Below are 16,025 nucleotides of genomic sequence, written 5' to 3' on the forward strand. Positions count from 1 at the left end.
ACAATTATAACTGTAGTTGAATGCTTGATTTTGGAATTCTAATACTATTTTTGTAATGTAGTTTTAATTTAACTATTTGATCTATTTAAAACTGATTCACTTTTGTTTTATGCAAATGGAAATATTAGTCAATAATTTATTCATCAAGGGGGTTTGCTGATGTGGGTAGATCTGATCAAATTACTGTTCTGTATAAATCAGGCAACAAAACCAGATCAGGATACACTACTTTTTATGTAGTCACTTGCTTTAACGCAAGTGATGTGCATTCTATTTGTTATGTTCTATTTTAGGGGGAAGTCTCTGTACAGTGGGACTCCACTGAATTCAGAGAGGGGGTCTTTCCATTGACTTACTAGGCTTTGGGTCAAGAACCATGTGACTATAATAATACAGTGCATATCATCCTCTTAATTTTTATGTAATTTCTAATTGCTCACAAATAAATAGATGAATTTACTTTGTTCTACTTCTGAGGAATGTCTGGGTACTGAATTTTTAGTAGACCCCAAATGCTCACAGAACAAAGGAAGATATAGGGGAAATTATACATATCAGTTACTTGATTTTTTTCCCTCTTTACTTAATTACCAAAGTCCTTCTGCTCACAAACAGGGAGGAACTAATAGGGGAAGCAGAGGTGGGTGACAACCTGGGAAGCAGTGATCATGAGATGGTAGATTTCAGGATCCTGACCAAAGGAAGAAAAGAGAGTAGTAAAATACACACCTTGGACTTCAGAAAAGTAGATTTTGACTCCCTCAGACACCTGATGGGCAGAATCCCCTGGGATGCTAACATGAAGGGGAAAGGAGTCCAGGACAGCTGGCAGTATTTTAAAGAAGCCTTATTGAAGGCACAGAAAGAAACCACCCCGATGTGTAGCAAGAGAGGCAAACATGGTAGGAGACCGGATTGCCTTACAGGGGAAATCTCTGGTGAACTTAAGCACAAAAAGGAAGCTTACACAAAGTGGAAACTTGGACAAATGAATTATAAAAATGGGAGGAAAACACCTTACTTCACTCCTTCTCCAATGTCTCTGCTCGTGACATCACTGAATACTGAAGGAAACTGAACTAAAAGGAAAGTGCTCCACACTGAAAGAAGACTCATCCTGCAAAATTTTGCTGCAGCATATGGTGAGGAAAACCTATACAGCCAGTCCCCGGGTTACATGGATCCAACTTACATCGGATCCCTACTTACAAACGGGGTGAGGCAACCCTGCACTAGCTGCTTCCCCCTAGCAGACCAGGGAGACGCGGAGTGGCTTTTCTCAGCAGACACCTCAGCTTGAGAATAAAGGACTGAGGGAAGTGAGGTGTGGGAGAATAAAACTGAGCTCTGGAGAAATGTTTGGCTAGAGTTTCCCCTACGATATGTACCAGTTCCGACTTACATACAAATTCAACTTAAGAACAAACCTACAGTCCCTATCTTGTATGTAACCCGAGGACTGCCTGTATATGTGTATGAATTCTGTTCGTTTATTAAGTTCGCTATTAGCTTGAATTTTACTTTTTTGTAACCAATCCGGGTTTTATGCATCATTACTTGGTAACCACTTAAAAGCTATCTTTCTATAGTTAATACTCTCATTTCATTGTTTTATCTTAACATGTGTGTTTGTTACATTTGTGGGGATCTTCATTTGAGTTAACAAGGATGGAGACATATCACTATCCTTTGATGAAAATGATGGACTTTCTATGAGTTTGTCCTGTTCAGAAGGGTACTGGGCAGTGCAAGATATACATTTCTGGGAGGAAGGAAAAAGGCTGAGATTAGCAATTTGTGAGTGTCGACCTATATGTAATTCATGTATGACTAATCAGAATGCTCATGTATTTAGCTGAGAGTGAATCAGCACGCTGAAGTCTGTGTGAGCAAGCCAGTGGTGGATGTTCTGAGAACAAAGCCATTTAAAAGGCAATTGAAGCTAAGCAGTTAAGGGTATACCACTTTTCAACAGTCCAGATTGTACACCGGGGAATGTCACAGTCTTGCCTATACTAAAAATTGAAAACTCTTAAACTTACCCGAGAAAATTCTAGCCACCTGTACTGAAAGCGTCGGCTGAGGTTAAATAATCTTGAATAAACCATCCTCCATACTAGATAGTTGGCAATAGTCCTGTTAAATCACACATACATATATATCAAACATTTAATTCCATTTAATGTACAGTAAAGCACTCATGGAAGCAATATCTGAATGGCTTTCTGTAAGTGCAGTTTGAACTGAATGATAAAAATTTCACCTTTAAAATTAATGATGAGGTATGACCAAATAGATAAAATCCTATTACAGAGAAGGAATTGGATGAAGAAGGCCATTTACTGCCTGATTTCATGATAAAACCTTCTTCCGGATAATGCTTATAACATATTCATATCCTGATATATACATGTCATAGTAGTGCTCTTTTTATAATGTAATTTTGATGTATGTACTTTTTACATTAATAGTAAGAGCTATGTGATGACAAGTAATTATATAGCTGCTCTGTACAGAAACTACACAGTATTTGGCAATTTTTTACTTGAAAATGAAAGCGCAGGTTCTCTCTCTTTACTAGTAAAACCTACAAATAATTATCACAAATATATAGGATTAACTAGGGTGAACAGACATCATAATATTTGGGTCTTTGTCTTGTATAATAAAGTATACCTTTCCCTTTCCCTAAAAAAAGTCCCAATTTTTCACACTTGCTCGAGGGCCACCCTTGTATTAGCACCTACAAATATCAATGGGGACTTATTATCTGAAAATACCAATGTGCTTTACAAGCATTTCTTCATTAGCACTTTGAGAATTACTGTAGGTAAATATTACTATCCCCACTCTGCAGATGGATAAACTGAAACAGAGAGGTTAAGCTCCCAGATACTAGGAGGATAGAAGAGACTTGTCCAAGTGTCCCAGGAAGTCTAACTGTTCCCCTTTTCTACACAACCTTCAAATCCACTGTGCATGGTTAGTGTGATGGGGAACTTGCACCTGCTGTATGAGACGTGCACTATAAAATCAAAATGAGGAATTTAGAGTTCACCCTTTCAGAATACTAAAGTATGCTACAATAATGGCCTAAATTCACACACCTTGCGTGATGTTTATCCCAGATTATGGGTTAGGAAGTTCCATTGATTTTACTGTCTTTTGGATCAAGTCAGAGATATGGAGGTAGGACTCAGTTTGTATAAGTACACTAAGATTATCCAAATCTTATTTGAAATTGGACCTGCAAAATTGGGCTAGACACCTTCCAAGATAAGATCTCTAGTACTTCCTTTTTCTACTAGCATTTGAGTCCCCTTCTATACAGAAGCAGAAAACAATGGGAAAAAATATTTCATTTCAAACTCTGAGGATTTGTTTTCCTGTTTCAAGGGCATGGGTTCATATTTTATCTAAACCTCTTTATCAGTTTTTGGCTTCTATTCTGTGTCTCTCTGGCCAAGTACACAAAGTGCAAAAAGAATAGAAATAGAAGGGCTAATTTCATCACATTTGTTTAAAACAATAGCATGTTTCACTTAATATAATGCCATTCACCTAAGTCTCTAAAAATGTTTTACAAATTACATAATCTGCACAATGCCAGTGTGAAGGAGGCAATTGTTATCCCAAATTTACCAATGATGAAACTGCAACACAGAGGTGAGCTATTAGCCCTACTTCCCATCCCGATACATCACAAAGAATAGAACACACAAGTCCCAGATCCAAAGTCCTTTTTATTGTATCCTTTGGGAAGATTATATTTTGACTAACAAATGATTGCTACACATGGAACGATTATAATGATTATTTCCTTAAAAAAGAGGCCTGTTAGTTTGTGGTGGTATCTCCCAAGGGAACAGGTAGAAATCTTGTGATTTGGGGCATTTACAACTAGATCAAGCATTTGGATAATCCGGTAATGAATAATAATGGTCTGTTGATGAGCTACATAAAATGCTACAATTTTATGACATTATGCTAGCATTTCTATCAATATTTTTTGTAGGCAATGTAATGTAAGATATCATTTTAGGTTTAATATAAGCATAACAAATAGATCCATATTTTCCAACTAGTGGACTTTGTTGAGGTGCATAAATTGTGCATTTTTGCATTCCTATTTGAATTGTGTAACCAAATTCTGAGTACTCCTAAACCTCTCTTTACCATATCCATAACTAATTTTTCAGGAGCATCCTAACATGCAAAGAGGAAAGCTAGCCTTCAGGTTGTCTAAAAGTCTATTTCATTATGTTCTAGGGAGGAGCAAGTGTTAGTTATTTATCTTTTGCAGAGCAGTATGATAAGCAACAGGAAAGTAGTTCTTCACTGTGAGCTCTGATCATTGTTTACTGTAACAATTACAAGGATTTGTATTTGGGACACTCATCCCTGTATTGCTCTCATGTTATACATGGACCTGTTCAACTCTCAAAGAACACAAAATCTCTTTAACAAAAGTTAAATGTGCATTGAGGAAAGAACAGATTCCTTTTATAACAGACACGAGTTAATATCTAAGGGCACATCTACACAGCAGGGCAAAAGTCCAATTAAGCTAGGCAACCTGAGCTATGTCAATTGCATAGCTGAAGTTGAAATAGCTTATTTCGGCTTTTGGCGCTGTCTACACAGCAGGAAGTCAAAGGAAGAACACCCTTCCTTCAACTTCCCTTACTCCTTGTGAAATGAGGGTTACAGGAGTCAGAGTAAAAACTCCTCCAGATCAACATTATTTCAAAGTACTGGCTTGCAGTATAGATGCGGTCTTTGTTATATCGGAATAATGTCAGTTATTCCTAAATAACATTGCTGTATAGGTGTACCGTAAGATTCCTAGGACATGCTATACAATATCTTGATTAAATTTACTGGAGTTACTGTCAACTGATTAGAGCTGAGGGAATAACTGCCTGTTTAAAGGATTCCTGCAGTGAATTTAGTTCCTAGTCTGATTTGTGTGCTGTCTCCAATCAGATTGCAATTTTAATGGATTTGTTCACTGAAAAGGCTGCAGTGAGTGCTCTGAGAAAACAATTTCAATATGTGGATTGCTCACAAACAATTCTCTGTGAATACTCCTTTGAATAATCTATATCTGGGGTTCAATAGTCAACTTGAGTGATTTGTCCCTTAATTCGCATGATACTGTTTCTGTTCTCAGAATGGATGACCTAACCTTTAAGCTGCTTCTTCCTCTGTCTGAAACCAATTTCATTCATTTAGACTGTAAGACTCTTTGGAGAGGAAGCAGTCTTTTTTCTTCTTCTTCTGCATTTTCTATCATAGACCTGACCTATGACTGGTATTCAAATGGCTACCACAATAATACTACCAATAATTTTGTTACTGAAAAGAATCCTGTTTAGATGCCATATGAATATCCACAAATATTTTTCTTACTGTTCATCTGGCTCCACTAATGATATTAAATTCCATGAAATGATTCAGATATTAATGTATGTTATAATCACTTGAAATATGACTGGGACTTCAGAAGGAATTCAGTAGAATTTGATCTACAGAAATATTTACTGTGACAATGTGAAATTAAGTCCATATTGCTTGCATCCATTTTGTTGTTTAAATTTCATTCTGAAATTCACATGCTATACAAAACGTGATATTTAAGCATTTATCCATATACTTATTCACCAGTTAGGCAGATTTTAAGGCTCTGAGCATTACTCTACAGCTGAGACTAGACTGGTATGATTTTCCGCAAATGCTTTTAACGGAAAAAAGCGTCTAGATTGGCACAGACGTTTTTCCGCAAAAGCACTTTTTGCAGAAAAGCGTCTGTGCCAATCTTGACGTGCTTTTCTGCAAAAAAGCCCCAGTAGCCATTTTTGCGATCAGGGCTTTTTTGCGGAAAACAAATCTGAGCTGTCTACACTGGCCCTTTTGCACAAAAGCTTTGCGCAAAAGGGACTTTTGCCTGAACGGGAGCAGAATAGTATTTCCGCAAGAAGCACTGATTTATTACAGTAGGAAGTCAGTGCTTTTGCAGAAATTCAAGCAGCCAGTGTAGACAGCTGACAGGTTTTTCCGGAAAAGCGGCTGATTTTCCAGAAAAACTGGCCAGTCTAGACACAGCCTACATGTATGGGGATGCTGGGAGAGGAGAAGTTCTCTTTCCTGTTACTTTTTTTTTCCAAACTAGATCATAAAGTGACTTTCGGAACCAATTTTGACATCCTAAAGAGTCCTAAAAACATTTTTTTGTTACTATACCATGGATCTTTTAATGGATTTTACATATTAACGTATTTGTCTCTGATAAACATGTGAGTAACAAGGGCCCAATTCTATGCAGGGATATACATGTTCACCATTAAAGTAATGGAGTAAGTCTATTTATATTTAATTCAGCATGCTATAGTTCACCATTTCTAACAACTTATGAATCAATTTTCTTAGGACCAGATCACACAAAGAAGGTATAGACTATATTGAGGACTCTCACAAATTGCTGCCCTTCTTACTGGATGTGTAACCTACATACCTAGTATAGTTCACTGTCCAACGTAGTGACACTTACACCACTTACAGCCAGAGATGAGAACAAGGGAGTTCTACAGCCTAAGCTGAGAGGCAGCTGGAATTTAGCTCAAATGGTAGAGGCTCCTACACTAAGCTCCAGAGGGGTCCCAGGTTCAAAATCCGAAGGTGGCTGTTACAGAAGCACTTCAGTGCTCTGGGTGTGGGGAAATGGAGTCATGGCTTTGACTACTCCAGTACTTCCTGCTTTTGATAGGGAACCACATGCCCAAAGACAATAGTTAGGGAGGAGTTCTTGTACTCTGCTGACCACTGTGCCAGCACCTGAGCCCAGCCCAGAGGCCAGCTTCACAGGAGAAGGGAGGTTCTTTATTCCTGCCCTCTGCTGTGCCCCTGCATCAAAGCTAGGCAGAATCTAGTTCTTAGTTAAGATGTAGGACCCAATCCTCTCAGCAGCTTATAGGATGGGACTCCGAAGGAAATAAAATGAGCCTCTGCTTCATAGCAATATAATACAATAGATAACATAAAGGGACCAGTTCTCTATTGCCTTGCTACATGTGCAGTGGGTGTAAAATGCTACAAAATAAGCATTTTATATCCACTTTGAACTTGTGAAACTAACTTTCCACGGCATGGGACAACCAAAAATAGGAGCCACACAAATGTGCATTATTCAGTCCTTTCAAGGAAATGTTCTGTGGTAGGGTCTGTTTAAATTATTTAAAGTAAGTTATAACAACTGACTGTTTAGAGATAGAACACATTTTATTTTTAGTATTGCCTGATCTGCCTGATATTTTATGCATATTATGAATGTATGTTGTTATCATTAAGAGAAGAAATATAATGCAATAATATCAGAATAAAGTTTCTGTACTGTTCTATTTTTTTAATAGTTATAAAGCTTACTTTAGTTTGATTTGCTGTGACTAAGCAATATTATTGCCTGGTTAGCAATAAACTATTTTTGGAAAACAACATGAACTAAAATGAAAAAGGGGGATGGTGAGAGACAGTCATTATACAATTAGCTCAATGGAGCAATAACTTGTTAGACTGTTTCCGTAGGAAAGGAATATTGTAAAGTCAGACAGTCTCAGTATATACATTTTTCTCTGTACTGTACTAAGGGACTGTTATTCCATTGGCTGGCAGCTAAAGCAAGACATAGACATATTCAGACTGCAAATTAAGTATACATTTTTAACAGTGAAGGTAATTAACCATTTGAACAATTTACCAAGGATTATGGTAGATTTTCTATCACTGGCTTTTTCAAGTGCAAGACTGAGTGCTTTAAAAAAAATTAGGAATTAGGGAAATTCTGTGGCTTGTATGCCATGCAAGAGCTCAGACTAGATAACCACAACAGTCCCTTCTGGCTGTCGATTCTACAAAACACAAAACTAATCCTTACTTTTTCCTTTCATTTCCTAGTATCCTGAACAAGTCTTTGAAGTACTGGGGCACACGGACAATCACGTTTTCTGAAGGACCTATATCTTTAAGTTGAGGGTAGAGTTTGGTGTCAATCACCCTCTTGATGTATCCCAGCCAATCAAACTGAAAGAACAAAGAAAAGATCAGTTAACACAATTTACAAGCAGAGAAGGTCAGACCTAGTTAATTGGCAGGGTTCCGTAAATGACACAAAGGTTTTTACTCATTTCAATGTTTGAAAATATTTTATTTCATCGTGGCACATAATTTGGAACCTATCGATACATCTGAATTTACAACAACAAATGGAACAGAGAATCCCTGTTTCTACTAAGTTAATTTAGAATGCTGTGCTATACACATTTAAAGCACTTTTAGTTGCAAATGGTTTGTTACAAACCTGACATTAAAGTGATTTTCCAATTAACTTCCACCAACCTGAGGGATCATGGTGCTAAGTGCAGATATGTTCATTTTATTGTACATAGTTTCACTGCTTCGATTCTCGTGTGGAATCATTATCTAGAGAATATAAATGAAAATAATTATATGTTTAAAACACTCTTCTCTTACTTTGTTAATACCCCTCATATTATGTATAAGAACTACTTCTATCCAGTGGAAAATAAAATAAGTTCAGAGCAACAGATTGCCTCCTGATCCTCAAAGAAAAGTCAAAACTAAAACAATGCAGATACCTGTGGCACCTTAAAGACTAACAAATGTATTTGGGTATAAGCTTTCATTGACTGAAATCCACTTTATCAGATGAATGAAAGGAAAGTCAGCTATCCTAAACCGGAAAATTAACCAGTGTTATATTTTAAACCAAAAAGTTATCTTATATTGTTTCCTTTAAACATTGGGCCAAATTTTGCTCCAATTAACCCACATTAAATTACTAATCATCCCATTACATTTTTCATCATAAACGAGAGCCAAATTTAGCCCATTAGTGCGCCTTCACTCCATCACTCCAACTAGAAGCCCATTTCACCTCCACAAAAGCAACTGGTCAAAAAGAAACACTACTGAGAAAAATAGGCCTATTGATAAATTATCAGGAAGATCCAGATTCCAAGATTTCAGTTTGTTCATAATAAAAAAATAATTGAAGCACAAAATTCAGATCCAGTTCAAAATGTCCTCAAAGTTCAAGGGTGCTAGGATTCTACATGCAGGTTCCAGCCTAATTCTAAGATAATTTCTATACAATGGACTCTGTTGAAACTAAACTGGACACAGGAGGCAAGAGTCCAGACTAGCCAAACCAATGGCAGTTTTCCACCCCAAAGTCCCAAGCCAAGTTTCTTTGGTTTTTGCTTAAGCAACACAGAAAATATGACTTTCCTTGGATATTTTAAATCTCTTCTCCCACTCCCTCTCATACACTTGACCTTTTTCTCTTCCCCCACTCCTGTCAGGGTTTAGTCCTTAAATTCTTCCCACTTTTTCCTGTTTAAACTTTCATTTTTCTCCATATCTACAGGTGCCATGACCCTCCACATGACAATTCTTTAAACTTATCTTGCATGCTCTACTTTCTTTCCCCCACAACATTCTCCTACGTCTCTGTATTCAGTCACCCACATGCACATGAAATCTTAGCATCTCCCCTCCATGCAAGCCCTGCCTCAAACATTCTCTCAAACTCTCCCTAAAACATTCCATCTTCTCTCTGATCACAGGATCTGTACTCTGAAATATTGTGCTTCCATTTCTGTGGCTTCCCTCCCCGTATACATCCTCCCCAGGAAAGTTCATTTAAAATGAATATAAGGTGCACAGCATATATTTAAAATCCAAAAGATAACAAGAGTTAATTATTAGTTTGCATTAACATAGAGATATTTATAGAACCGATTGCATTCATTAACAATCAAAGCCATTGGTTTCAGATCTTTATTCCTGTCTGCATTTTAGGGTATATTTTTCTTGAACAGCAATAATTATCTCTCAGTACAGTTTGTTGCATATTAAAATTATTATTATTGACCCTGAAGGCTTTCATCTGTATGGCAGCTTTCCATGTGCATTAAATTCATGAAATAAAAGTCTGCAGGGCTTTATTGAAGGAATTCCTGGAACCACATGTGGTGGCAATGCCTGGGAATAGTGCACCCATTTGCAGTGTCACTAAACAGCTGAAAAGACATTTATTGCCTTTCCAATCTAATGAGACACAGCTCAGAATATGCTCATTACAATGAAGCAAGCTTTTTTAAGGCATTGTCATGAATAAAATAATTAAAGTTGAATGCTTGATTTGATATATTGTTGCCCAAAATTCTGCAAAAAAAAATCTTTTAGGGCCAAACCCTACTTTCTGCTTTGGGAAAAACAGCAATAGAAATCAGCACATCAGAACTAATGGGGTATGTATATGGAAGAGCAGAGGGGCTGGTGTTATGGCAAGCTACCCTAATTAGCGTCTCTGGTATTCTCCATAGGTTTCAGGTTCCACATGTTAAAAGATAGTGGAATGGATGAATGGTATTGCCCAGAAGTCATGAATTCTATGTACATTAATGCTGATGGGAAAGCACTAATTTATAACAGGATAAACTTAAAAAACAACAAATGGTCTGGTAGCACTTTATAGAGTAACAAAACTTGCAGATGGTATCATGAGCACCGCCCACTTCCTGCTCGCACTGAGTTCACAGAAATGCTAGGAGTATGGGCAACCTCTGGGAGCACAGTCCCTGCAGTGACCATGCTGACATGTAAGTTGGAGAGGGAAAGAACCATAGGACCAGAGGTGGATGAGAGTGCCACGGGGCCCAGGGCAGTGCCGTGGGGCCCCGGACAGTGAAATTTTGCAGGGCCCCCTCTTTGGCTGTGTCCAGACTCAGGGGTTTTTTCGGGAAAAGTAGCCTTTTTCCGAAAAAACTTCACCTGCGTCTAGACTGCAGCCGCGTTCTTTCGAAATTAAATCGAAAGAACGCGGCTTTTCTTTCGACGGCGGTAAACCTCATTTCATGAGGAAGAACGCCTTCTTTCGAAAGTGCTTCTTTCGAAAGAAGGCGTTCTTGAATGTAAATAGGGCTTCTTCGAAAGAGAGCATCCAGACTCACTGGGTGCTTTCTTTCGAAAAAGCGGCTTGCTCTTTCGAAAGTTCTGCATGCAGTCTAGACGCTCTCTTTCAAAAGAGGCTCTTTTGAAAGTATCTTTCGAAAGAGCCTCTTTCGAAAGAGGCTTGCAGTCTAGACATAGCCTTTGACACGGTGCATGCGCGGGGCCTCGGGAAGCGTGGGGCCCAGGGCAGCCACCCCACTCACCCTGCCCTAAATCCGCCGCTGCATAGGACCACCATACATGTAACATTTGTTTCCAACCAATTCCTGAGACCTAGGAGCTCTGTGGGTAAAAGCAAGTATAAATTCCATAGGAGCAAGAAGGGATACATTTTCCTACCCCAGCCTCCATTTTTCATGTAGAAACAAACGGAGTATAGCTTGAATAAACCCAGCATTCTGTAATTGATCAAAAAAGGATCCCCACAACTCACGTGATCATAACGTTCTAAAAGACAACAAAACATTTGAAGAGAAAAGCTACATGTGAAACTGCTTGTAATAATATATATGTGACACCATCACAGGACCTAACCACGTAAGCCATAACATCAGGGGTTCATACAACTAACTGCACATCCTCTAACGTGATATATGCCATCAAGTGCCACTGTTACCTTGGGCTTGACTAGAGACACTAACTGGTTAACGCACTATAAAGCCAGTTTCCCCAGTTCCCCTGGCCTTTCACATTCACAATTCCACATCAAAAGCTATGTATGGAATACATGCAGCCAATTTAAATAGCTTCCTTAACATGGATCCTACAATTGACAGACAAATGCTTTTTCCTGTTATATTTATCTTGGATTCTGTTTTTTCCACTTCAACTCCTCTGATGAAGTGGGTTTCACCCATGAAAGCTCATGATTCTATATATATTGTTGTTAGGGTACATCTACACAGTAGGTATGGTAGTGACTAAATGATTAGTCAACTAACTGAAAAGCAAGAGCTTAGCAATTAGCACTATTGATTAGTCGCATTTCCCTCCTCACACACATACACCCAGTTGCTGCTCTGCATTATACAGCTGAGAGAAGCCAGCACACGAAGGTGCTGAATTGGTCCCTCTCCCACGCATTTCTTTTCATTCATCACCACACACAAACACAGATACCAGCTGCTGTTCTGCATTGCACAAGCTAGGGAAGCTGTGCACGAAGCAGCTGAGTTGATCCCTACTTCACACGTTTCTTTTCATTCAGCCTGGTGTGTCTGTGTATGTGGTGATGAATGAAAAGAAATGCATGGAACAGGGACCAACTCAGCACCTTCGCACGTGGCTTCCCAAGGCTGTGCAATTCAGAGCAGCAGCTGTAGAGTTTATGTTGTGAACCGCAGTAGCCAGACTGAGCACTGGGACTGTCTACTCTTATCGACTAATCGATTAGTCAACAGAAAATCTGTTGACTAATTGATTAGGAAAGTAATAGCATTTTAACAACCCTACTACCCAGCAGTGTTATTTTGGAATAACTGACATTATTCCGAAATAACATAGTCCATGCTACACTATGCAGACATAATGTCTGCAGTTATTTCAATATCACGTCAAAATAATGTGGAGCTGGAGGACTTTACTCCAATACCTATAATTCTCATTTTACAAGCAGTCAGGGAAGTCAGAGGAAGAGTGCTCTAACTCAGACTTCCTGCTGTGTAGACGGTACCAAAAGCTATTTCGACTTTAGCTACACAATTGATGCAGCTCAAGTTGCGTATCTTATTTCTACTTTAGCCCTGCTGTGTAGATGTGCCCTTAGTCTCAAAGGGTACGTTTAACACAGCAGCTTTATTTCCGAATAACTGACATTATTCCAAAATAATGAAGAGTGTGTTTACACTGCAAACCATTATTTCAGAATAACAGTGAGCTGGAGGACTTCTTACTCCAACTCCTGTAACCCTCATTTTATGCAATTGATGTAGCTCAAGTTTCATAGTTTAATTCGACTTTAGCCCTGCTGTGTAAACATGCCCTAAGATAGCACAGAAATACTTGTTTGTAATAACACTTAATGGTATTACTTTGACAATTACTTCAACTTTCCTCAAATGCATTAGTTAGTGGTAATGCATTGTCCCACTGACTACACAAGAGGGACATATCTAACTAAAAACAGCCTACAAAATCCCCCTCAAACTAATAATTATATTACAGATTTAAAGGATGAACTATACTCCCGTTATTTCAGAACAGATTTATGAATTAAGGGTTAACTAATGGAGAAGGTTTGCTTTGGAATTTACTTTTTCATACTTTCACTACTGTTTCAACTCTCAAGAATTAATACTAAATAGTTTAATATAAAATAATTGCACAAAGGAAATACTACAAACATTGTCTTGTTTCAATGCATGCACCAATTTATCAGTTAGTTGCAATTACACATTAGAAAATTACTCACTTCAGCTATTTTAATTTCCAGTTTCAGAACCAACTTCATATCAGACTCTGCACGGGAGGCATTAGCACCCAAAAGCACTGCAATATCCACCATGAACTGCAAAAAGGCATCTCTGTACTGGAGAGAAAGGAGAATGAAATGACCATTGCAGTCACATCTTAGCATGGCTACAGGAGTGGCATGTGGGAGCACAGTTACACCAATAAGAAAAGTACTCTACATTTTAAGTCACTCTTTGAAGTGGAAAATAAGCATTTTGTTGAGATAGGATGAAATCAAACCAAAGGGAACCAAACCAGGGAAATAATTCCATAGCAGGCATTGTGCTTACAGGATCTCTCTTGCGGTTCATTGAATGTAGCTTTCAGAACATACCAAATGTCATGTGTGTATTGGATTGAGACACACCCACACATTACTTGTTTGAGCTCAGAGAATTCACACACTGCAAGAAAGGCTAAAAATCTACAGCATGCTAGTATGCCATGCACTAACAGCTATGTAGACTAAAAGTTCACTAGGGTTTCAAACAGTGGGCAATAGCAAGGTCCACATGGCCAGTTAAAGGAAAGCTAGTGTACTTTAGCTTCGTACCACAGCTGGCCGTGCAACTCACTCCCTTCCTCCCATCTTATTCTGGCTTTTTGGAGGCCCTGGATTCTCTAATATCTTGGAGAACATCTGGTAGAATCCTATTGGCTAGCATTCAAGATAGGAATACAATTATACTCTAGTTAACTACAGACTTCTGCTAGATATAGTTCATTGCACACTACTAGAAGCTGGCTAGAAGTGACACTGAAAAACTCAGTAGCTCACCTGAGAGATGGAGGGGGCAGGAAAAGGGTCAGAACTTGGATGAAGGCAGTGCTCTGTAAAGACTGTGGGGATATATTTGTTGAGTCCAGAACTACAAATGCTGCATCGTATTTTTCCATCACACTTTGGGGGAAAAGTGTGGCAGGTGCTAAATACTGGCATAATCATTGAACACTTTTGGAACATGCAATCCATACTCAACAGTGAGCATGACGAGATTTGGAAAGGGCCATGGGAAGAAAAAAAATACTAAAGACCTTGGAACCTGTTGAGAGCTTCTTCCTTCTAAACTAAAATAAATCTAAATATATTTGATGATAATGATCTAAAATACCAGAACTTAATACAGCATTGGTGCTTACAGAAATTAGACCATTTTACATGGTTAAATTGAACCAATCCAAAAGTTTAGAGTTGGTTTAGGGGAAATGCAGAGCTCAATTCTTATTATCATAATTTTTCTAAAGTGAAAAATACACTAGATGAGAACAAGAGATGTGCAATACATTGTAAGTATAAACTAGAATAAATAGCAATCCACAGAGCCCAATCTCATTTCAACTAAAAAGAAAAAATTCCTAGTGGGATAATGATTTATCAAACTGCAAGCTACTAATACTTACAGACTTAGCTTCTGTGGTATTATCAAGGTAGTCTTCCCGTGCAGAGAGACACAGAGTTGCTTGGTCTAGCTGTTAAAATAAACAAGAAAATTATATAATACTCCTTACATAGTCTTTATTACACTCACACATAATTAACTGTCACCAACAGAAGTGATATTTTTCTAATCATTAGAATAGTGATATATTGGCTTGTGTATCTGATCACCAATTTGGAGCAAACAATTAACTCATCAGACACAATTCATTCTCCAGCTCTTTTGAACTGTGCTTATTCTTTAACACAAAAAAGGTAACTGGATCATGTTCTTCCGCTAAGATTGTGGGATTCTCTGGCCTCCAAGATCTTAAGGCACTGGACTTTAGAACCAGCATAAGGGACTCCACAGGATTTTCCTGCTCTCTTACAGCCATCTAATCCAGCCAGAGTGTGCATTTCGAAATAACGGGAGGCTTGTGTAAATGAGGGGTAGCTATTTTGGGATACCTCCAGTATCCCAAAATAGCCGTGCAGTGTAGACGTACCCTAAATGTCATCTAGCAGGGACAGATGATTCCCAGCACTGATTTGCAGGGCTCCTCTCCAGAAGAGGACAAGTTACTCCCTAGTTCCTCTGACCTTTAAAGGGGCACACCACCCAGTTACACAGTCCTATAATACTAATACTAAATATAATAAATTATGCAACACCGTGATAAATCCCATTGGAACAATCCCAGGCAGAAAACTTTAAGGCACATTGCATGGCATTAACCACATCTGGACTGACCTCATACGCAATTTAGAAGCTCCAAGATGTTAACCAGAGGTGGGCAATAATTTTTGCAGGGGGGTGTCACTTAATGAATTTTGGTACTGGTCAGGGGCCAACTCCACCCCCCAAAAGGGATGGGGCTTGGAGAAAAGGGATGGGGCCAGAGGCTTAGAAGTAAAAACCCAGCAAAGAGCTCCCAGCTCCCGGCCCTACTGCTATTGAGTTGTCTGGGAGCCACCCAGGGTTGCTATGGCTATTTAAAGGGCCCCAGTCACTGCACTACCCCAGCAGGGGCCAGATCCATGAGCCTTTTAAATAACAGTAATTTAAAGGGCCTGTATCTCCTAGCCCCATCACTACTGTGTTGCCAGGCAGTTTCCTGGGGTT

General features: G+C 38.6%; 1 protein-coding gene across 2 annotated transcripts in view; it reads right to left on the bottom strand.

Moving 5' to 3' along the window:
• Positions 1-16,025, bottom strand: part of PHEX (phosphate regulating endopeptidase X-linked) — a 214,720-nt gene that overhangs the window by 146,741 nt on the left and 51,954 nt on the right. For both annotated transcript variants that reach the window (XM_075913320.1, XM_006128759.4), the window contains exons 6-10: positions 14,884-14,952; positions 13,442-13,558; positions 8,392-8,475; positions 7,931-8,076; positions 2,043-2,136 (exon numbers count right to left, since the gene is read on the bottom strand). In XM_075913320.1, coding sequence (XP_075769435.1) covers positions 2,043-2,136; positions 7,931-8,076; positions 8,392-8,475; positions 13,442-13,558; positions 14,884-14,952 — 510 coding nt within the window. The remainder of the gene's footprint in view (positions 1-2,042; positions 2,137-7,930; positions 8,077-8,391; positions 8,476-13,441; positions 13,559-14,883; positions 14,953-16,025) is intronic.

Source organism: Pelodiscus sinensis, chromosome 1 (assembly GCF_049634645.1).
Source record: "Pelodiscus sinensis isolate JC-2024 chromosome 1, ASM4963464v1, whole genome shotgun sequence".
Classification (NCBI taxonomy): Eukaryota; Metazoa; Chordata; order Testudines; family Trionychidae; genus Pelodiscus; species Pelodiscus sinensis.